The sequence below is a fragment of the Girardinichthys multiradiatus genome, chromosome 5 (assembly GCF_021462225.1).
Source record: "Girardinichthys multiradiatus isolate DD_20200921_A chromosome 5, DD_fGirMul_XY1, whole genome shotgun sequence".
Classification (NCBI taxonomy): domain Eukaryota; kingdom Metazoa; phylum Chordata; class Actinopteri; order Cyprinodontiformes; family Goodeidae; genus Girardinichthys; species Girardinichthys multiradiatus.
The window spans coordinates 37,776,480-37,800,292 of NC_061798.1; the positions used below are offsets into that span (position 1 = coordinate 37,776,480).

Sequence of the window (23,813 nt, forward strand, 5' to 3'; positions counted from 1 at the left end):
TTATTCCCGTTGTTTGTGCACCATTTCCACCACACTTTTTCCTTCCACTCAACGTTCCTTAATATTTGCAGATAAAGAATGCTGGAAACTGCCGGCTCGCTATAGCAATGACCTTTTGTCAGTTATTCTCCTTGTGGAGACCGTTACTTATCATTTCTGGCATAAACTCCCCTTGTTTAAATTGGTCATGTAGAATATAATAATTATTCAATAATAAGTTAATAAAAACAACACCTAACACATAAGTAAATATATGAGTTTTACTGTTTTAAATAGTTACTGAAAGAAATTAAGATTTCAATGATCATGTAAATTATAGAGATTTACCTATATGCCACACTGCCACTCTGTTATAGGAAGTAAAACCTGATAACATTCTTTAGTACAGTTTTAGTTTAGCTTTTTCTTTTTACTCACTGATTCAACTTTTTAAATCTTCCAGGCACTGCAGGGCTCTTTGAAAGTGCCTGCTTGTGTTGTTATCGCTGCTGTACAATTACACTTTGAATGTTCCCTATTTTCTGTTTGACCTTTTTTCTGTCAAACTCTTATGGTAATAACCCTTTTTCAGGATGGTTGTATGACAATAAATGAAATATAAAATTGTTTATTTCTTCTTTTTGTGCTGCATTTTCTTCACTGATGTTTTTAGTCCTAAAGTGTGCCACAGAAAGACTTAAACTGTTGTGAGGAACATTTTTAATAGCAACTACTGAACATTAACAAAAAAGAAACCCAAAAACTCACTTGGACTGCAGATGTTTCAGGCTTTGATGCAAAAGAAACGTCTTGGCCTTTAGAGTTCAGAGTAAACCAGTCCTGTGGAGAATATACAAGGTGGGTTAGCAAGACAAAGTAAAAAGAAAAACATAAAAATACAAAAGAAATTCACAGTGTCTAGCAAATGTATTCATTAACAATATTTTAATATTTTGTCACATTATGTCCAATATGCTTTGTTGAGATTTTATATATGTGATAGACCAACAAAGAAGTGCATAATTATGACAAGAAAATGATGCATAATTTCCAAAACGTAAGTTTTAATAACTTGTGCATATTAATTCCAGCCCCCCCTGAGAAAAAACTTTGTAGGACCACCTTTTATTCTGCAATTACAGCTGCAAGTGTTCAGGGATATCTCTACCACAGATTCACTAAAGTCTAAAAAGGTATTTCTCAGCAAATTTGACTCATTTGAATATTTGGCTCTCCAGGTAAAGAGACAATCTCCAAGACATAGATCTATGTGACACTCTTAGAAATTTTGGTTTGACTTAACATGTTAAACAGCAAACTCACAAACAGGGACATATTTTAGATATGATCATCACTAAGGATCTAAACATTTCCAAGGTGTCTGTAACTGATGTTGCCCTATCTGACCACTTTTCTGTTATTTTTGAAAGCATCATCTCCAATGACTCAGTTAGCCAAAGAGACATGATAAGAAAACGCATCTTTAAGGACGGTGCTGCTGAAACTTTTAACCAGATTTACTCGTCTACCTCCACTTTGCCCTGTAACACTGTAGATGAGCTGGTAGATAACTTTCATTTTAAAATCTCAGACATCATTAATTCAATTGTTCCAATTAAAGTTAAGGTCATTTCTAAGAAGAAAAAGTCTCCAGGAGAAACTTTTTTCTCTGGGGAAGTGCTCCACCAGTCAGAAGTGAAAAAAAGGAGTTTCGAAAGGCTGAACGCAGGGGGCGAAAGACTAAAATCCAGGTTCACTATAAGTCTCTATAGAGACTCCACAGATATAACTTGCAACTAAAAAATGTAAGGGAATCTTTTTTTTCTAAGATCATCAGCAAAAACATTAACAATGCTCGTGCATTATTTGCCACAGTCGAAACCGTAATTGTAGCATCTGAACTCCACTCTACCAGGGCCTGCAATGAATTTGCTAACTTCTTTACTGAAAAAACCCAAAAGATCAGAGGGGCAGTCAGCACATCCACATCAACTCCGGTACCAAAGTTGTCTACAGCTAGAACTGATTTTGAAAAAAATTCCCAATTTCACCAAATAAACTACAAAAACTTAGAAGAAATTGTACACCAACTAAGCTCTTCTTCCTGCTGTCTCAATGTTTTACCCACAGTTTTCCTTAAGAAAGCTTTGCCTGTAATAACATCTGATTTAACACAAATAATAAACACGTCCCTTTTGTCAGGTGTTTTCCCCCAGGCCCTAAAAACAGCAATTATCAAACCTCTATTGAAAAAGAGCAACTTGGACAAGCTGCTACTACAGAACTACAGGCCTATATCAAACCTCCAATTCATCAGTAAAATTATTGAAAAAGCTGTGTTTCAGGAGTTAAACAACTTCCTAACAACGACCAACCGCCTCGATATCTTCCAGTCAGGCTTCCGCGCTCACCACAGTACAGAGACTGCTCTTGTCAAGGTGTTCAATGACATCCGTATAAATGCAGACTGTGGAAGAACCACAGTGCTGGTATTATTGGACCTTAGTGCAGCATTCGACACTGTTGATCACTCCATTTTATTAGAGCGCCTGGAACACTGGGTCGGCCTTTCTGGTACAGCACTCAACTGGTTTAAATCCTACATGAAGGACAGGAACTTTTCTGTGTCAGTAGGTAACTTTACATCAGAGAGCACAAAAATCACATGTGGCATTCCCCGAGGGTCCATCTTAGGGCCCCTCCTATTCAATATCTACATGCTCCCCCTAACTCAGATTTTAATAAACAACAACATAAATTATCATAACTATGCCAACGACACACAGCTTTACATTACAATATCACCAGTTGACTATGAACCCATTCAAGCACTTGATAAATGCTTAGAAGAAATCAATTGATGGCTGTGCCAAACTGTTCTAAAACTGAATCAAAACAAAACTGAAGTAATAGTTTTTGGACCAAAGGAAAAGGATTTAAAATTTAGCTTCAGTTAATAGAGCCAGAAACCACCAATCAGGCCCGAAACCTAGGGGAAGTGATGGACTCAGACCAGAACCGTCAGAGGCACATAAAGACAGTAACAAGGTCAGCCTTCTACCACCTAAAGAACATCTCCAGGATTAAATTATTAATGCCTGAGCAGGGCCTTGAAAAACTAATTCATGCGTTCATCTTTAGTAGAATTGATTACTGCAACAGTGTCTTCACAGGTCTGCCTAAAAAGTCGATTAGACAGCTGCAGTTGATCCAGAATGCTGCCATCCGCATCCTCACTAAAACTAAGAAAGTGGAGCACATCACCCCGGTTCTAAAGTCCTTACGCTGGCTCCCTGTATCTCAAAGAATAGACTTTAAAATACTTCTGTTAGTCTATAAATCACTGAATGGTTGAATGGTTCACAAAATGGCGCCAAAATACATTACAGACTTGTTGTCAGCAAATCAACCACCCAGACCTCTCAGGTCTTCTGGCTCAAATCTACTCTGCATACCCAGAACCAGAACCAAACATGGAGAAGCAGCTTTTAGTTCTTATACTCCACTAATCTGGAATAAACTCCCAGAAAACTGTAAAAGCGCTGAAACCCTAAGTTGCTTTAAATCAAGATTAAAAACGTATGTGTTTAGAGTGGCCTTTGACTGTGCAATCTAAACATTATTAGTTAAGTTTTCAGTCGAACTTTCCTTTCATTTTCTTATCAATTATTTAATCATTAATTTTTTATTTTATTATTTTTTATTATCATCTTTTTAATTTTTTTTAATTCCCTTTAATTATTTAATTACCTTTATGCCGCTACAATGTACTTTTCCTATTATGTCTCGTTCTTTTTTCTTTTTCTTTTTCTTTTTATGTACAGAACTTTGAATCGTGTTGCTACTTAAAAGTGGTATATAAATAAACGTGGCTTGCGTTGCCTTGCCTTACCAGCTTTGCACATCTAAAGACTGAAATGTTTGCCTGATAGGTAAATCTCTAGCCTGGTCATAAGTCTGCTGCAGCCCCTAACAGTTTTTTATTTTTATTTCCATGCTTCCATCCTCTGTTTATCTCCCTAATACCTTTAACCACCTTCCCTGCCCCCACTGAAGGGAAGCCTCCCCAGAGCATGTTGCTGCCACCATCATGTCTCATGCTAGAGGTGGTGTGTTCAGGTTGAGGTACATCATTAGGTTTTACATTTTGACAAGAGTACATAATTTCACAAGTGTGATATCCTCTTTAGAAATCAAATTAAACAAGGCAAGACAAGTTCATTTGTATAGCACATTTCAACAGCAAGACAATTCATGGTGTTTTGCATGATGAATAACAAAATTATTAAACACTATTAAACCATATTTATAATATAAATGTTAAGCAATATATTGACTGTTGATGATGTTTCTCATAATATTTAACTGACCTTGTGCTATATTTAATAAATAGAAAGGTCTCTCTGCTATCTTATCGCTTGGGCGCTAAAAGATTTGGGAACAACTGCTTTTGTCACAGTGTGTGTTTTTGGTTTGGTATTTGTTTACGTTTAGTCAGGTGTTTTCTGTTCTAAGTATGGTTAATTCTTGAGTCCTCGTTTCTGGTTTCTATGTTCTAGGTTCTGTTCTGCTAACTGTGTTATTAGTTGTATTCGTAGATCTGTTATCTTCCTGTGTTCAGGTCTCTTGGGTTTGTTTACTGTTTGTCTTGTCGGGCTCCTCAAGTTCTCGTTTATCCCCATCTGGTTCACCTGCCCCTCTGTCTTGCTGCACCTCTGTTTCACACCTGTGTCTGTTTTCCCTGATTACCTGCCCTATTGTTTCATGTCCACCTTCGTCTCTATTTAAGTCTGTCTTTGGACTTTGTACCACGCAGTGTCGTTATGTCTTTTTTTGGATTCTCGCCCTCCTTCGGATCCTGTTAGGTTCTGTTTTGAAATTGCCTTGTAATCAGGATTATCTTGTACCCCTGCACCTCGCCTGCATGTAAGTGGACTCAGAAATTAAAGGAAGGAGTTTCCTACTCACTCAGCCTTCTCCGAGCTTGTCTGCCTTTTGGTCCAGCACCAAACAACAGCATTATGACAGCTTTAGGTCTACAGTTAATTTGTTTTCTACCACAATCACTTTAGTTCAAGTCTGATTCATCTGTAGTTCATTAGATTGGTTTTGGAGAAGACATACCTTTGTTACTATGTTATGGAAAGCCATTGGCTAAACCCAGGCTATGTGAGCAGCAGGGCATTAAATTATTTTCAGATGCTCTTAAAACCTACAGATTTTGTGCTGCTTATGGAGCCTTTATTGCTACAATGTATGTTGTCAGCTTACTCCAGCATCAGAAATAATTAAAATGCAATATTTTCATTTTAACTTTGAATACTTTTATGTGAATTAAACATTTAACAATAAAAGTACATTTGGCTAAATACACAACAAAAAGAAAAAGAGAAATCCAAATGAATACCTGGAAAATTTCAGATTTCCCAGGGTCTGGTAAGGGTGCCCCTTTAAAGCTCTTCACCACGTAGACCCTGAAACAATTAAATACTTAATCATGACCCAAATCTACAATTTTCTTCAGCACAACAGCAGAGGTTGAATTATTAAAATGTTATGTTGCAATCCGGTAAAACTATTTCTGGAAAATTATCTTGTAGTTTCTCACAGGTTTTTTTTGCGTATTAAGAGGACAATGCCAGCAAGCAAAAGAGCCAACGCCACAAGGGTTAAAACACCTCTGCTCGAAACGCCCCACTCTGAAAAACACAGAACACAGAAGGTCACATTAGTTGAGATGAGAGTCATGCTTACAACATTTTTACTGCTGTAGAGATTCTGATTAATGCGTGTTGTGTTTTGGATTTTCGCACCATTTTAATACACAACTCTGTTTAGGAAATTGATATGCAACATTCCTCGCATGATTAGGGGGTAATTCTTCTATTAGCAAAACTATCATGGAAAGTTTAGATTCCTCCTTCTGTTATAGTTCTTAACTGCTGATTATTTAGCTCTAAAAACTGACTTACATTCTTAAACTTGGTCACTTGAGAGACTTTAATCTGAGTTCAACTAAAGCGGTCAGCTTTGTTTATGTTTGCGAACATTTTACCTGATGCTGGCTTCGGGCTTCCTACTTGTGACACCCATGACTCTGTGGGGCTCCATTCACTCCAGGTTCCACTAAGGCTTTTGTCAAAGGCCTGCACACGAACACGTGCTTCATAAGTCTCATCTTTCATGAGCAAAATGGGTATCAGTTGCGCCTTACACTCCCATTCACACTTCCCCGTTACAGTCCCAACAGTCGGATCCTGACAAAGAAAAAACAATTAGTAGATCATTAGCAGACTGTAATGTTTGAAGGTCTCTATCAAACAGTGTACCCTTACATTATATAAAAATATTACTTACATTCCATGACTTATCTTTTTGTTTCCACTGTAGCTCCGACAGAAAAACTGTAATTCTCATGTGCTTTTCAACTTGGGTAAACCAGGTCACAGTTGTCTGGTTCACATTAGGTTTTCCTGGTGGATTCACCTTTACTGTAAAATCCAACATCCAGTTGTTAATTGTTAGGCGGACGCCATTTAACACACTAAGAGACTATACTGTGTCTGGCAAAATTATTTACTCCTTTTTGAATTTTTTGAAAGTTGTCGGTTTACAGCCACAAACTCCAATGTATTTTATTGGTACTTTTCATGATAGACAAGGCTGCTGCAACATGCAGCTCCCTGGCTTCTTTAGTGTGGCTCTTAGAAAAATAAAATGAATAAGGGTTTTAGCCGATCTTCTGTATGTTTATGCAATATCAGCATAAATGTCTACAACAGAATGATACTGATGGAAATAATAATATTGCATGTTATTCAAGAGGGCCTTTCTAAAAGCCGAGGTCACCTTACAGAGAAGAGCGAATAAATAAATAAATAATCAATAAAACAAATAATTAAAAAATAGCAAGACCGTAAACAACATTTGGTAACAGTTCAAATCTATGTTAAAATGAATAAGCCAGTTTGAACAGTTGTGTTTTGTGTTGTGATTTGAATAAGGGAAGATAATCTATGTTCCTAATGACTGGAGAAAACCAGTTTCATAACCAAAGTTTATCCTAACTTTTCTCTCTTGTGGGAGTACAGATTATTATGCGAGCTGCAGAGTTCTGAAGAACTTGGAGTTTATGGAGGGACTTATTGGGGAGACCAAAAGGAAGAGAGTTGCAATAGTCGATCCGGGAAGTGATAAGACTATGGACAAGGATGGCAGCAGCATGGAGAGTAAGGAAGGGACAAAGTCGGTTAATGTTATGTAAGTAAAAGTATGCAGACCTTGTGATATAATTAATATAAAACTGAAATGAGAGAGTACACTCAGACTCTTTACCTGTGGGGAAGGATGAACAGGGGAATTATCAATATCAATGAAGAAACTGAAGTTTTTAAAGTGAAAGCTGTGCCAATGAGTAAAACTTTGGTTTTCTTACTGTTAAGGTTAAGAAAATTAGAGGAGAACCATGATCTAATCTCCATAAGACAGTCTGAAAGGGAAGTGGGTGGAAGGCAGGAATTTGGTTTCGAGGAAATGTAGAGCTACGTGTCGTCTGCGTAATAATGAAAATTCATATTTGTGGAATATGTGGCCAAGAGGGAGCTTGTAAATAATTAACAAAATGGGCCCTAATACGGAACCCTGGTGCACACCTACATAAGCAAATATCAAACTTAAAGAGTGGGATTTAAGCTGGATGAACTGAGTGCAACCGGAAAGATATAAGTTAAACCAAGCAAAGGGAGTATGACTTATGCCAATGGATGCTAATCTGTTAAGAAGAATATTTTCAGAGATGAAGAAACTAGAGGGAGAGCACTGATGAGAGCAGATCATGCATGAGTTTAGATTTTTTTTTTAAATGTATAAAGTTGAACCTATAATGATTGGTAATAAATCATTAATGGACGATATCCCAGCCTTTCTCTCCATAAGTCCACAAGTGCAACCCACAACAGTGAATTACCCTAGAAATATAGTTAAATACACAACTTCAGGCTTTCTAGAAGGATTCACCTTTACTATAAGATCATACAATGTAACTTGCTCACCAGGTTATGTAACAAGATGCTAAAGATGACAGTTCCTACTTACTGTGACATACTGGCTTGTAAGAAAAGGTTTCATTTTGTTTTGAAGAGGAGCAGCTCAAATTCATTAACACCCGATGCCAGCCAAAGAACTGAAAGAAGCAAAAATGATTTTAAGAAACAAAAACATTGACAAAAGAAACCCCTAAGCTTTTGTCATTTTATGTTGTCAATTAATTTTAAAATGTCAAGAAAATTCCAATTGTATCTTTTCCAATTAAAACCTAATGGAGTATCACAGTTTGGCAGAGGCTAAATTCCTCAATGTGGCTGTCCTGGGTTTAATTCCAGCAATCAGGCCATTTGCTACATATCTCCCACTTTTCTGTCAACCCTCTTTTCTGTCTAATTACTGGTAGGTAAATGCCGCAAGTGCCAAACAAATCCTTTAAAAGAAATACTGTTCTTTAAACACACTTTGCTCCTGGTTAGCACTCCCTGCTGGCATAGGTTCCCCTAAGAGAAGTTAAAAAATTAACCAATCGCACACATACTAATAAAAATCATCAAAGCCTAGAAGTTATGTAAACAGTTATTGTTTAAAGCTAATTCAATACTTTTTGCTGTATCTGGCCTAACTTTTATCTGAGCCTCATTAGGCAAATTTATGCACTTTTACATTTAACTGAACTGTGGAACTTAGTCATAAATAGTCATAACTGTGTTAGCAGCTTAAATCCTTAAACTCTACTGACATAGGATGAGTCTATGGAGGGAGCTCAAAATTAGGGTGATGGCAAAGTGGCCTACCAAGAATTGGAGCTCATCACCAAAAATAAATGGTCAAAATCACCGTGGGAACATGTAAAAAAGCTAGCCACTAATTATAACAGAGGTATGATTCCTGTAATGCAAATAAATATTTTTCAACTGCCATTTTTTAATTAACTTTCAGTGAAAGCAAATAAAATATTTTCCCTAAAATTGATACACTTTACACAGTTTTAATATGTTTTGACAGATGTCTGTCTCATTTCTTCTAAAAAAAAACCCCCCAATGTTCTTTGTTGAATGAAAATCCCTTTACATCTAAGTCTGCATGGGTATGAATAATTTTGGGCCTAACTGTATCTTCTGAGCTTAGCAAAGGTTTATAAAATAAATATAGAAATAAATATAAAATGCAAGTAAAAATATATAAGCGGTAGAAAATGACTGACTGACTAACTGACTGACTACAAATATATAAAATGAGCTGTTTATCAAACATTCTTTTTAAGAAATAATAGAAAGTGACTGTTAAACAAAGCACAATCTTTTATATGATCAAGTAAATAGTCTTTGACTCTCTCTAGTTAATTGTGAAACGAGTTATGTTGAATGTAGAGTGCAGAAATGATCAAAAATGGACAAAATAAAATTAAAGTTGATGGAGCAGTGGTGGCTTCTAGACTGGAGGTAGTCCCCGAAATGAAACTCTGTCTTGGGCCTCATTCCTTCGGTCACCTTTAACATTAAGCTATTTGTATTACATAACAATAATGTATTTTCTCTAATGTGTGGAGAAAATTTAAAGCATATACAGTACACACCAAAAGTTTGGACACACCTTCTCATTCAAAGAGTTGTCTTTATTTTCATGACTATGAATATTGTAGCTGAAGCCATCAAAACTATGAATTAACACATGTGGAATTATATGCTGAACAAAAAAGTGTGAAACAACTGAAAATATGTCTTCTATTCTAGGTTCTTCAAAGTAGCCACCTTTTGCTTTGATTACTGCTCCACACACTCTTGACATTTTGTTGATGAGCTTCAAGAGGTAGTCACCTGAAATGATTTTCACTTCACAGGTGTGCCCTGTCAGGTTTAATAAGTGGGATTTCAAGCCTTATAAATGGGGTTGGGACCATCAGTTGTGTTGTGCAGGAGGTGGATACAGTACACAGCTGATAGTCCTACTGAATAGACTGTTAGAATTTGTATTATGGCAAGAAAAAAGCAGCTAAGTAAAGAAAAACGGGTGGCCATCATTACTTTAAGAAATGAAGGTCAGTCAGTCCGAACATTTGTGAAAACTTTGAAAGTGTCCCCAAGTGCAGTCGCAAAAACCATCAAACGCTACAAAGAAACTGGCTCACATGATGACCGCCCCAAGGAAGGAAGACTAAGAGTCACCTCTGCTGCGGACAATAAGTTCATCCGAGTCACCAGCCTCAGAAATCGCAGGTTAACAGCAGCTCAGATTAAAAAACAGGTCAATGCCACACAGAGTTCTAGCAGCAGACACATCTCTAGAACAACTGTTAAGAAGGAGACTGTGTGAATCAGGCCTTCATGATAAAATAGCTGCTAGGAAACCACTGCTGAGGACAGGCAACAAGCAGAAGAGACTTGTTTGGGCTAAAGAACACAAGGAATGGACATTAGACCAGTGGAAATCTGTGCTTTGGTCTGATGAGTCCAAGATTGAGATCTTTGGTTCCAACCACCGTGTCTTTATGCGGCGCAGAAGAGGTGAACGGATGGACTCTACATGCCTGGTTCCCACCGTGAAGCATGGAGGAGGAGGTGTGATGGTGTGGGGGTGCTTTGCTGGTGACACTGTTGGGGATTTATTCAACATTGAAGGCATACTGAACCAGCATGGCTACCACAGCATCTTGCAGCGGCATGCTATTCCATCCGGTTTGCGTTTAGTTGGACCATCATTTATTTTTCAACAGGACAATGACCCCAAACACACCTCCAGGCTGTGTAAGGGCTATTTGACCAAGAAGGAGAGTGATGGGGTGCTGCGCCAGATGACTTGGCCTCCACAGTCACCGAACCTGAACCGAATCGAGATGGTTTGGGGTGAACTGGACTGCAGAGTGAAGGCAAAAGGGCCAACAATTGCTAAGCATCTCTGGGAACTCCTTCAAGACTGTTGGAAAACCATTTCAGGTGACTACCTCTTGAAGCTCATCAACAGAATGCCAAGAGTGTGCGTAGCAGTAATCAAAGCAAAAGGTGGCTACTTTGAAGAACCTAGAATATAAAACATATTTTCAGTTGTTTCACACTTTTTTGTTCAGTATATAATTCCACATGTGTTAATTCATAGTTTTAATGCCTTCAGTGTGAAGCTACAATATTCATTGTCATGAAAATAAAGAAAACTCTTTGAAAGAGAAGGTGTGTCCAAACCTTTGGTCTGTGCTGTATTTTACTTTAATACTCACCAGGAAGGTTCCATTGAAAATCAGCGAGCACTTTTTTAAGGCTGGTTTAGCGCTATCAAAAGACTGTAGTTCACAAGAAGCATTATACCTGAGCAAAAAAGAAGAGAGAGAATCTTCATGTTATTTTGTTATTTTATGGTTATTTTACAATTTGTCAAACATTTGTGTATTAACATATTGCATTTCATTTTTCATTGTGTTGGTTCTTACGAATGCTTATATTTATTCTTATAAGATTTCTGCCGGAAATCCACCCTTTCTGCATATATTAAACAGGCATTATTCCTTTGATCTGAGTCAAATGAGCCTTTCCATATGCAGGTAATGTTATGACTGAAATCATTGTGGCAAGTTAGACCTGCAATGAGAAGATGAGATCAAGCAAAATTAATACAATCCCTAATTTATTGAGCATAATTTATGTGAAAGAAAGCACTGACTTTTCTGCGGGAGGCAGATACTATCATCAGGTCTGACAGCGAAGAACTGAAGCAGATGAAGCAGAATGAACAGAAAATGTGTTGTCATCTTTTTTTCCATTTCCAACGAGTGTTTCTTTTAGAAGATCTTAGACTTCTGGAAGGGCATTTAAGCCTGTATGACCTGAATATTTGAAATGAAGAGACATTGGAAAACATAATTGATCCGGTCTTTTATTGAAACCTTTCTTGATGTTTACCTGTGAAAGTCATGTTCAATAGATTTGCACATATGAGGGCAGCCTAAGAGTGGAAGCTAATGTAACTGCCTGATTGAGTTCTGAGGAAAAAACCATGTAGTCAAAGTAAATGGGTGAGATTGCATTTAAAGCTGCAATTGTCGTGATGCAACATTTTTGTTGTTTTCTTTCCTTTTCGGTAGGTTTTATTTATGGTTGCTTTCTTATTACTTTGTATGGTTTTCTTATTATTATTATTGTTGTTATTATTATGTTTTCCTATTTCTTATGGTTTTCTTATGATTATGACTATTATTATATTTGTTGCTATTCTAGTTCCCTTGTCTTCCTTGTAGTTTCTAGTTTAGTTTCCCATTTAGTATCTCTGTGTTTATTTATGTTTTGGTATTTGTTCACTTGTGCTCTTTTGTTTATTAGTTTATTTTCTCTGTTTCTCCTCGTCCTGGTTTCCTCTCTGTGGTTTAGGTTTTGTTTATTTACGGTCAGGGTTTCTTTATGGGTTCTTTGTTAATTATTAGGTTTTGGTGTTCTCTTCTATTCCCTCTAGTTTCTCAGTTTACTTTAGCTAATGATTATTCTAGGTTCTTATGTTTCTTTTGGTCTATTATCTTCGTCCATAGTTTTGCTTAGGTCTGTTTCCCTGAGTTTTGTTATTTATAGTTTTGTTTTTGTAGTCAGGTTCCTTTGGTTTTGTTATTGTCTAGCTTCCCTCGTGTTCCCTCTGTCTTCTAGTTTGGTCACCTTAGCAACCATCCAGATTCCCTCAGTTCTCTATAGCTCATCAGTGTCTCATTGGTCCATACCTCACTCCCCTCTGTTTATTAGCTCTCTGGTTCTCATTGTACTTCGCTGGTTCCTATCGTCACAACCCCGTTCCCTACCATGACTATGCTTTGTTTATGCTTCGTTTTGGAAAACCATGCTACGTTTTTGCCATGAGAACCTGCAGAGTCTACTTCAGTAAGTTTTTTGATTTTCGAGTTATGTATTGTACCTGCAGTATTCTTGCTTTGTTTTTGGAAACCTTGTTAAAAATAAAGAACTGAAGATTTTTACAACATGCTGCTGCCAAGCTCTTGTCTGCGCCTTGGTCACTCTAAACCTCAGAACACAACAGCAGTAGGTAATGTAAAATGTATTTTTTACATATTTGTCACTACGTCCTGACAGCAGAGTATGAACAGACAATCTGTGAAAAAACTCAGCTCCTCTGCTTCTTCCCAGTGATCCTACTACCATATGCAGAAATAGACCACCCCCGGTCCGAACCAACTAATCAGAGCCAGGAGTAATCTCTTAGCAGTGTCAATCCGGTTTGTGTACACTCGTATTCGACCTTATAGGTCCCTCCCCCTTGCTCTCTATTGTCCTTTCTTTCACAGTTTATTTGTCCATATTTTACTGTCAGGACTTGACAGTTTTAACAAATATGTAAAAAACACATTTTAACAACAGTTACCTACAGCAGTTACCTACTCAGGATTTCAAAAAATTGATTAAAGTTGTAATCGTGATTTGATATTTGCCTAATTTATCATCCACATCATTCAATGTATTTGTGTTTACTGAGGCCATAAGAAGCCTCTGTTCTGAGGAGGTGTTAGCTCAAATCAGATACAGTGCTAAAAGTAAGTACTGAACACATAAATGTTTTTTAATAAGTGTATTTATATGGAAATTTACAACAACATTAACAACCCTAGTAAGACACACATTTAAGCAAAGATAAACAAATAGATCTATAAACAACGCTGTTAAATAGAGTTGAATAACACAGAAGAATTAGTGCTGAACACATGCAGCAAACCCAAGAAACCAGCTGAAATCTATCAGTATGCAGGACAACCGCTTATAAATGCAAGGTAATGTCAATTAGTTTAGACTTAATTTATGGCTTATAAAAAGGTTTTTCATTAACAAGTTTTAGTCATTGGTAAATCAATAATCTCTCTCAAGACATTCACAACCCTGTGCTGCAATACATAATGAAAGCATTGGTTACATGTGTATAATAAAGATCTTCATGTTCCAGTAAGTACTTTTAGGTCCAACATTCAAAAGCAGGAAGAATATCAACACCAGCCACCACCAGATGCTCCTCGCAAGATCTCTGACTGTGTCAAAAATATAATAATAATATAGAGTTGTCCACTTTCAAAGACATAAATGTAACATGTACGCTTTATCCATAAAAACAAATAGAAATACATTCAATCATAATGAGCTAAAGGTCCATTCACTGTATTAGACTCTAATGAAGAAGAAAAAAACGTGTTGAAATTTGTTTAAAGTTTGCTGCAGTGTATTTGGACAAGTCAATAAAAATATCGGAAATCTAGTCTCGTTAGATGAGACCTAAATAGAACTCTTTGATCTTTGCTTCATGCACCATGATTGGACGTTGAATAGCACTGTGCATCACTCCAAAAACACAATATTAACAGTGACATTTGGAAGTGGAAACATCATGGTGTGGGACTCTCATTCAGCATATGGTACTACCAGAGTTCATATAATTAAAGGAGGAAGAAATGGACATGTACTGGGGCATTCTTGATAAGAATAAAATGAAATGATTATGGGGTTTTAATAAGACAAAGATCCCAAACAAACAGGAAAAAACAAGAAAACTCTCAAATGGTTTCAGACAAAAGAAATAATAAAACGGCTAGAGTAACTCGGTCAATCGTCTGACCTTAATCTTATGGAAAATTGATGTAAAGAACTAAAGCTCGTAGTTTGTTAAAGATGTCCACGGAACATTAAAGATCTGAACACTGTGTAGAAGAATAGGTCAAAATCCCACCTGAGCAATGTACATGACTAGTTTCTCCATACAGGAGACACCATGGGGCTGTCATCACCAGAAGAGGCTCTTCAGATAAGTATTAAATAAATTTCAGTGACCATTTAAGTACTTATTCCCTGAGAGATTCCACTTTATTACACCTAACTTAATTTGAAGACAAGTTTGTGTTCATTTCATTTTGTGTCTGCATTTTTGGGTACTTAGAGCTGGTGTGAATATCCATGTCAGTAGCCACGTTTAGGTTACTGAGAAAAACATGAATGTGTTTGATAATTACTTCACCTGCTGTAAGCATTCTTGAACTATAGATCGAGGTAGGATTTAAATGTTTCAAGATTTTGCAAACAACATTTGAAGCATTTATATCAGATTATTTTTTAAATGTCAAGTTTTCAGGTCTGAAACAATAGCTGTTGTAGCATCTTTACCCCTGGGTACTTTTTCAGAAACCTGATGACTGAAGATGAGGAAGTATTTGTTTGGTTTTCAATAGTAAGAATTGTTAGTATTCTGGTTGCCTGCCTTTTCATCTCCTACCATGTTATAGCACTCAAAAAACTTTTGTTTAAGATCTAAACATTCATCAAACAATGTAAAAATGTAAATGTTTCTGTCTTACCTGCTTAGGAAGGTACACAAGATCTTTTTCAAATGCTGAATTCATTGCAGTTGACATCCACTGAAAGAGAAACACGCATGAGTTCTCTCAGTGTACATCTCACAGCACTCAACTCCTGCAAACACTGCAAATGGTAGATACCAGCAACAGGAAAAGCTAATCAGATAGATAAATCTTTTAAGTCCTTTCATGGTTTGAAGCCACCTCTTTTTTTAGCAATGTCTGTAGGTGTGAACGTTCATTATTACTTTCCACTTAGTCTGGTGACGTTTCTAACACCTCTAAGCCTGTTCTTTTTAATTACATTTTCTAGAAATACCTACAGTTCTGAGAAGTATAGATATAGTTATCATTTCAATATACTCATTGGGATAGGGGTCATTAATTTTGGGCTTTTAGTTGGCTTTATGGAACTGTGCCTTTTACTTGGTGAAATGAATATGTAACAAAGATTTTTAAAAACAAGCAATTGCTGCACAAGTTTAAATTTATCAAAATACCACATACAAGTGGAAATAGCTCCCTAAGCCCAAACTAATTGTTGGGTAAATCTCCCTGAGCAAGTTGGACCACATGCATCTCGTATCAATCAAAAGGCCTTTGGCATTGTTATGGCTGGAATATTGATCACTCATCAGGTTGGGGCCATAAAGGCAACTTAGGGTCCCAATTACTAATAAATGATGATTATTGGTAGTCTCTGATGAAACTCAATTCATAATATTAATTGGTGATGTACTATCTCAGGCACACCCCCAGAGAAACCAAGGTGAGTTTATTGAAGATTGCAGATGCATGTGTTGAGTCACAAGAAAACATTTGTGGCTGTCAAGGAATGGAAGAATAGACGACAAACAGGAGAGACCACAGCATGCAGAATGTTGTTCTATGGCACTTAAAAGCTCCAGAGTTTATTGCATTGACTTTATCAACTAGTAAATACCAGACTAGAACTTATTGCCATGAGTCAATTGCAATTCTTAAACGGCGCTGATCGGTATCAGAAACAAAAAAACCTCGTCAGGACATCCCCAGTTTGGGTTATTGTCCTGTTTAACCACCCAATTTTCGAATCTTCAACCATATAGCTGCTGATTTGAGATAATGTCACAGTGTGTCTCTTGGTTCTGTATTTGTTTACGTTTTAGTTAGGTGGTTGCTGCCCAGTATTATTAGACTTTGAGTTTCCGTTCTGGTGTCTTATCTTTAGGTTATGTTCAGTTTATTGTATGTGGTTTTGATTCTGTTTAGTCAGGTGTTTTTTTTCTGTTACTGTTTTGGTTAGTCCTTAAGTCCTCATTCCTGGGTTCTGTTTCCTAGGTTATCTTCTGTTGACTGTGTTTGTATTATTATTATTATTTATTATAGATCTGTTCCCCCCGTGTTCTGGTCCCTGGGTGTGTTTACAGTTTTGTTCTTCATCTAGCTCCTCCATGTCCTCATTTGTCCCTATCTGGTTCACCTGCTCTCTCTGCTTCCCTGCCTCCTTGTCTCACCTGTTCCCTGTTCCTCTGATTTCCTGCCCTATTGTTTCATGTCCACCATTGTCTGTATTTAAGTTTGCCTTCGTCCTTTGTTCCACACGGTGTCGTGATGTCTCTTTTGATGTCTTTTGGAATTAGTCCTTGCCTCGGATCCTGTTATGTTTGGTTCTGTTTGAAGATTCCTTGTGATCGGGATTTCTTGTAACCCTGCGCCTCGCATGCAAGTAAGCGGACTCTTTAAATTAAAGAAGGAGTTTTCCACTGACGCTGTTTTCTCCGTGCTTGTCTGCCTTTTTGGTCCATCACACAAAGATTCAACATTATGACAGATAAAGTTAAAGAATTTGGAATGAGTCCTTTTATCATTATTTGATCCACATCCGCAATACAGCAGTACCTCCCTAAAATAGCCCTTAAGATGAACAAACAAAAGCTCCCACATTTAATAAGGCAAAAATAATGCAGTCTGCTTCTTTAACTAGTGATGTGTGCATAACTACCTGTTCTCATTGAGGAAATCCCTTAAATATTAAATACAATCTTTGTTATCTCATCTGTTTGAAGTGTATCTTTTTTTGTTTTCCTTCAGAATTGCAACATATACTTCTGGTTCTACTTACCTAAAACAGTTGTGTGGTTACGCAGGAAAAAAGAATTATAAGAATATGATCAGAAATGGATGCTGATTGCACGAGGGTTTTCAGCCTCATTCAACGCTACTGCTCATTTTTGTTGAATTTGAAGTGAACAATTCCTCACAGTCAGCAGGATGTGGTGCAATAGTTAGAACTGTGACCAAACTGCACCAACAACCTGACTATGAATGTCTACCACAACTGGAGCAATTTTGTACTTTTATGTTTTCAACCAGTCAATGCATAGGTTTTGTCCAGGTTCTCTGTTGTACTGACTTAGTTACAAATCAGACAGATTTCTGTGATTATGGACTCCACAGTGGCAGAGTTGGTAGGCACTGTTCTCTTGCAGTAAGAAGGTCCTATATTGTACAAGTTTGTGCATGTATGGTTGTTTGTCCTTTGTGTCTCTCTGTTGCCCTGTGATGGACTGACCACCTGTCCAAGCTATATCATGCCTGTCACCCAATGACCACTGGAGATAGGCACCAACCACACCAATTAAATTCTCTGTAGTTTATAAATTGCAATAATCCAAAAGTAGTTTCCACATTACTAATTGAAACTGGTAAAAAATAATTTATCACATTAGAATTTAAAATAAACCCCAAATATCATATATCTTTCATAGGTTTACTTAATCCAAAACTAGGATTCACAATATGTATGGACCTAAACTAGGCATTCTGTTGGCATTTCAACATTAACATGTAGACATTTTTAAAATAAAAGTAATCATTTGTTATTATTTAACTATAACAAATGTAGGTTCCAGATGGGCTTTAAAGCCAAAAACCAATGCATATTGATTCTAATGCAACAGCAAATTCTTTATTATAGCACGTATCACATCTGTTTATGCTCATCAAGCAGCAAATACTGTCAAAATGTCTTCAGGAAGTGTTTTTGTTCTAGTAACAACAGCCAAATAATAATATTACACTGGTAAAAATAGTACTGAACACGTCAAGGTGGATACGATCTGAGGCATGATTGTTTGTAACGTTCCATGGCCAAAAATACAACTTGGGGAAATGACAGCACTAGATTAAAGTCACAGATATGCTGCTTTTTCTTTGCTGAAGAGTAGTGCAGTTATTGGTCAGATGCTGAGCCTAAACTATATCTTTAAAAAATTGTATTCTGGAAATTTTAATATTTCCAGGCCCACTTTGTAACCATCCATTCATTGTCTAAACTATTAATAAATGTTACTGGATTGGACATCACGTGACGACTGCATGACACACATGCCGACCCATTGCTATGCATTGAGTCAGGGCTGCTACAGAAGCAGAGTCAGAAGTACACAGAGCTGGTTCTTTTTAAAGCCCAATAAAGTTCTATGAGTAGTTTTCATGTCTTATTGAGCAAAGCCTGCTGGCCTGGCCCACTGGCCCTGCCCCCCGGCCATATAAACCCTCTTTTAAAACATCAGTTTAGAAATTCGAGGCCAGAAACCAACAGATTGTGATAAAATGATCACAACTGTACAGCTTGAGTTGTTAAAATTCAAGTGACATCTTGGCGATCTTTATAGCATAGTATGTACACCTGTCAGCACTATAATGCAGAGGCCCCACACTGCTCATAGACTTATGTTTAGGGAGAGTACATATTTCTATGCATCATAACTTCAATAATTTCCTCAGCTTACAGTTTAGGCATATTTTATAAAGAACAGATAAGAAATAAGGGGGCTATGACCATTTTTGTGTCAAATGCATGCTAATCCCACATCAGAACATTTTTGACATGACTTGATGCATAGCAATGTCGCCTGTATGTGCACAACATTATCTATAGAGGCTAATGTGTGATGGCCAAGCCAGTAATATATATCAATGTGCCAGAGCTTTTTTGCTCTACAAGAAGGATATCTCAAGACAGTAACCTAATTTTATGATTAACTATATTAAATCCTGATTTAATGCAGCATCAACAGTGGCAGGCCACACTGATGCTATAGTAACCTGTGTTTGTATGACTTTCACCATTCAGAGTAATTGTATGTTGTTACATAGTGTGGGTGTACTCTTATTTGTGCTGCTGAGTGAGGACCATTTTTCATATTTCACCAGCAAAGTGAGGACCGTTTGTTGCAAAGTGAGGACATTTTGGGGGGTAGACCGGCTGGGTGAAGCGATTGATGAAACGGTGACATTAAGCGTGGTTTTAGTTAATAATTATCAATTATTAATGATAATTTACTAATTGTAATTATTAAGGGCTGTGAGACCATAATCACAACACCAGAGGACATCTCTGATTTCTATTCGTAAGTAATGATTTTTGGTTAGGAATTTTTTTTCTGAATTATGATTTTAAATTAGAATTTTTGATAGATATTAATTGATCAATAATCCTAATCCTTACACTGGGGAGCCAGTCCCCAGGGGTCTAGAGGGAGGGATGTCCACCAGAGCCCTTTGCAGCACCTGTGGCCCTCAACCAGCCCAACATATGTCTGGGAGTCAAAGGCCGCCAGACGGGGGCCCACGACTCTGGGAAGTTGTTAAAGCAACCACATAGACAACAACCAACAACGGCCCCCTGCCTGGCCCCACCTGGCACCATCAGACAGGGAGGAAGGAGGGGCTGGGCACCAAGGCACCAGCATGTATTCCTCCTTGGGGACAAGCTCCCCGTCTGGACCCCCCTGTCCCGAGAGCACCCACACCAGTCCAGCACCCACAGAGGCCAGAGGCCCCCCAAGATCCCCAAAAATGCATGCTGGAATTTGAACACAAGACCGTCTTGCTGCAAGGCAAACAAAATGCGCCACCAACCTGAACAAAATCTATATGGGCCCCACTTGTACATGTTGTTTGGCACTAAACCTATAAACACTTTATAATTTTATTATAACAGTCACACATACATGAAAAGGACAAGAGACGTTACCCATTTTAATTCCACAGTTAAAACTGATTTGTTCTTTACTCTAAATTCAATTAATCTAAGTGTATAAAAACAAAGTGTACATATTCGCGCACACATTCATAAACCGATACGCAGAACAGGAGGAAGCTGTTAGGTTAGCTGGCCAGCTCTGGGCCAGCTAACCTAACATGCATATTTTGTGACAGAATGAAAAAGTCAGACTACCAGGAGAACCTGTGGATTCATATGGAGAGCATACAAAAAACTCTGTAGAGATTCGCACCAGCTAGGATTGAAACCCAGAAACAACTGTGCTAACAGCTGCACTGCTGTGCAGGGCTGCTTAGATCAGTCTTATCAGATATTATTTGGATTTTCAGAAAATTCATCCATGTATAATGAAAAAACAAGACAAAATGCAAAAATGTTAACCTTTCACATGTATTTTATTGAGAATATAATCCCATGAAAATCACAGACCTTACAGAGAAAATATGTGGAAAATATATAGACAATTAATTCTGAAATTATTTCAACTCCTGGTTACTGATGCAAAGTGTGTACAATTACCAGTAGGCTATAAAATAAAATAGAACCAAAACACTAGAGCTGCCACACTGAAATGTAAATTCTCTACATTCAATGGTAAAAAAATGATAAATGAGAACAAAGTATCCATGTTTACTAGTAGACATCTGATCAATGTAGGAGTCATTATCAGATGAAACTTTATTTTTCTTTCATCACCTTCACCAGATCTTAAAGGTAAGTAGTTTACCAAAATCATTCTGAAATGTTCAAATATAATCAGTATATCTCAATAAAGCTGCCATACACATTTGAAACAGAAACATTGTTAAATATAAAAATTATGCTGTTAAATACTTCTTAAGAAAATAAATGAATTAGATATAAATATTCTTACAGCACATCATCAAAAATATTTAAATTTTACTGACATAATATATACGTCAGAAATGCATTACATTCATTATGAGTGAAAGAAAGGAAGAGGATACTCTGGAAATATTAGTGCGCTGTTTGTACAGAAGCTATATAAATAGGCTATTCCAAAAAACACAATGCAGTTATTGTATATAGATTAAATATTCTGACTTGTGTTATGGCAAACTGAGCTCAAGAAGTCAACCTGCACAAAGTTTCTTTGTATGAAAGATCAGAAGAACAACAGAATGTTATGGCCATAGATATGAGCAGTAAAACATCCATTGTTTCCAAAGTTCAGAGTAACTGTAAAAAGTTTGCATTAAACATGAATCTTTCCCATTAACATCCATTGTTTTATACACACAACAGTGCAGCATCCAGGCTGACACATTTCAGCTGTTTGAATCAGCAAGACAATGCATTTTTGATATTAAAACAGCGTGTTGGTTAAGTTTCATATTTTATACATACTGATAAATAAACTGGTATAAATAAGCCAGAATAAATGGAGAAAATACATTAAATAAAAACACCACCTTCCATTAGAAAGATGAGAGCTGGATAAATTCCTGTGTTATTCCAATCTTAAGGTATGTCTGACTGTAAAATAAGGACTATTGTCCATTATCAGCTCTGTAGCCATAATCACAGGACTGCTTCAGACTACAACCTTAAAGAGCAATCTGCTAAAATATGCCATTATCATGACAAGGTGGTACAAATGGACTCAGAGTTGACCCACAGATGTCTAATGGTTGCTGGGGTAGGCTGCTGGGAGGATGAGGCGGGAAAAGGAAGCAAGTCGTTTCAGAGGGCTTATCGTCATCCTCTGTGCTGTCTTCCTGTGTCTCATTTTCCTCAACTACCATGCTAACTCCTGAATCGCAGCTGGGCCGAGGAATTTGTTTATAATCCGAACAAATCTGGATAACGTTTTTGCCCATTATGCTCCCACTACCTCCAAACAACTTCTTGAAATCTAATTTTGTCTTATTCACTGCCTTGTTCTCCTCATCTTGCTCTTCCTTGTGGGGTGTCCCCTCATCATGTCCATCAATCATATTGACGCTGTCTGCTTCCATGCTTTCCTGACTGACTTCTTCATAACTGCACATGCCTGAATCAACACTGTGAAGCCTGAGGCGCTCAGCCAGCTGCTTTTCAACCTTCTCATAGTCTGAAATCACCACTGCCTCCTTTTTATTACCACCCATAAAAAGTAACTTGACCATTTCCAAATCTTTTTTTGCCACCAAATCACTATCTTGTTCTGTGCTTTTTTCTTCACTTTGGCCTCGAACAGGCTTGTAAGGGGCATCAACTACAGAGGCCTGCAGTTTCTTAGTGGGCACACAACGAGAAGCACAAAGCTCAGAGTAACTGGGGTTGGAAAAGCTGGAGCAGCTGGAGTCGTATTTGTTGCTTTCTGGCATCAATTTTACATCTCGCTTGCAGAACTTCATGGCATCCACGGTGGAGGTAACTTCATAAGAGACAATATCCACTGAGCTCAAGAAGGATTGAACGCATTCACCGGTAAAATGTGAACTTAACCAAGTCTGTGGAAGAAACAAATAACAAGGTCAGGGAGAACTGAAGGAATATAACCCACAAAACGCTGTTTTATATTGGTTTAAATGTCACCAAGTTATACAAGGTCATCTTAACAAATTAGAATGTCATGAAAAAGTTATTTGAAAACAAAAATCATTTATGACCTGATATGAACATGGTATGGTCTAGAGAATCATCAACAAGAAAGCTTGTCCATGATCCTGTAGCAGTCCAGCAGACTGTCAGTAGCACTCTCCACAAGAACGGTCAACCACAAATGTTAATTGCTAGGAAAGCTGTCTTTTCACAGAGACATCCTCAGAAGACTTGCTGGTGTAATTGCAGCAAAAGGTGATTGTACAAAGTATTTACACTTATGCAAGTATTCAAGTATTTGCTTTATGTAGTCATATTAATGGAAAGTTGAATGGATGGAAAATGTGTGGTAAAAATGTGCCCCAGCAACACTCCAGTCCTTTTTTCTTCTTAGCTGATAGGAAGTTTCTAATATTGTATCTGCTTAAGGAATGACTAAAACATAAGAAATGTTGTAGCCCATGTCCTGGATACATCTGTGTGTGGTGACGCTAACTGCAGTCCATCGTTTGTAAATCTTCCCCAAACTTTTGAATGGGCTCTGTTTCACATTCCTTTCAAGGTTGTGGATATTTCTGCCAGTTGTGCACTAACCACACATTTTCCTTCCACTTAACTTTCCAATAATATGGGTAGATAAAGATCGTTGGGAACTACTGGCTTCGCTATAGCTAGACCTTTCTTGCTTATTTTCCTTGTGGAGGGTGTAGACAATTACTTATCATTTCGTGCATGAAATCCTCCTTTTTAAATTGGTCTTATTTAATATCAAAGTTAACAGAAACAACACCTGAAAAATAACACGTGTTAATATGATACGTGAGTTTTACTGTTTTAAAAAGTTACTGAAAGATATTAAGATTTCAATGA

General features: G+C 37.3%; 1 protein-coding gene across 6 annotated transcripts in view; it reads right to left on the minus strand.

Moving 5' to 3' along the window:
* Positions 1-23,813, minus strand: part of LOC124868875 — a 49,016-nt gene that overhangs the window by 2,700 nt on the left and 22,503 nt on the right. For 3 of the 6 annotated variants that reach the window (XM_047366499.1, XM_047366500.1, XM_047366502.1), the window contains 10 exons: positions 15,344-15,403; positions 11,677-11,839; positions 11,447-11,594; positions 11,237-11,324; positions 8,074-8,161; positions 6,337-6,470; positions 6,035-6,236; positions 5,588-5,678; positions 5,387-5,453; positions 748-819 (listed from right to left, as the gene is read on the minus strand). In XM_047366499.1, coding sequence (XP_047222455.1) covers positions 748-819; positions 5,387-5,453; positions 5,588-5,678; positions 6,035-6,236; positions 6,337-6,470; positions 8,074-8,161; positions 11,237-11,324; positions 11,447-11,594; positions 11,677-11,776 — 990 coding nt within the window. In that variant the 5' untranslated portion in view covers positions 11,777-11,839; positions 15,344-15,403. Of the gene's footprint in view, positions 1-747; positions 820-5,386; positions 5,454-5,587; positions 5,679-6,034; positions 6,237-6,336; positions 6,471-8,073; positions 8,162-11,236; positions 11,325-11,446; positions 11,595-11,676; positions 11,840-15,343; positions 15,404-20,772; positions 22,853-23,813 lie in introns of those variants that run through there. The other 3 variants (XM_047366496.1, XM_047366498.1, XM_047366497.1) reach the window with 1 other exon arrangement.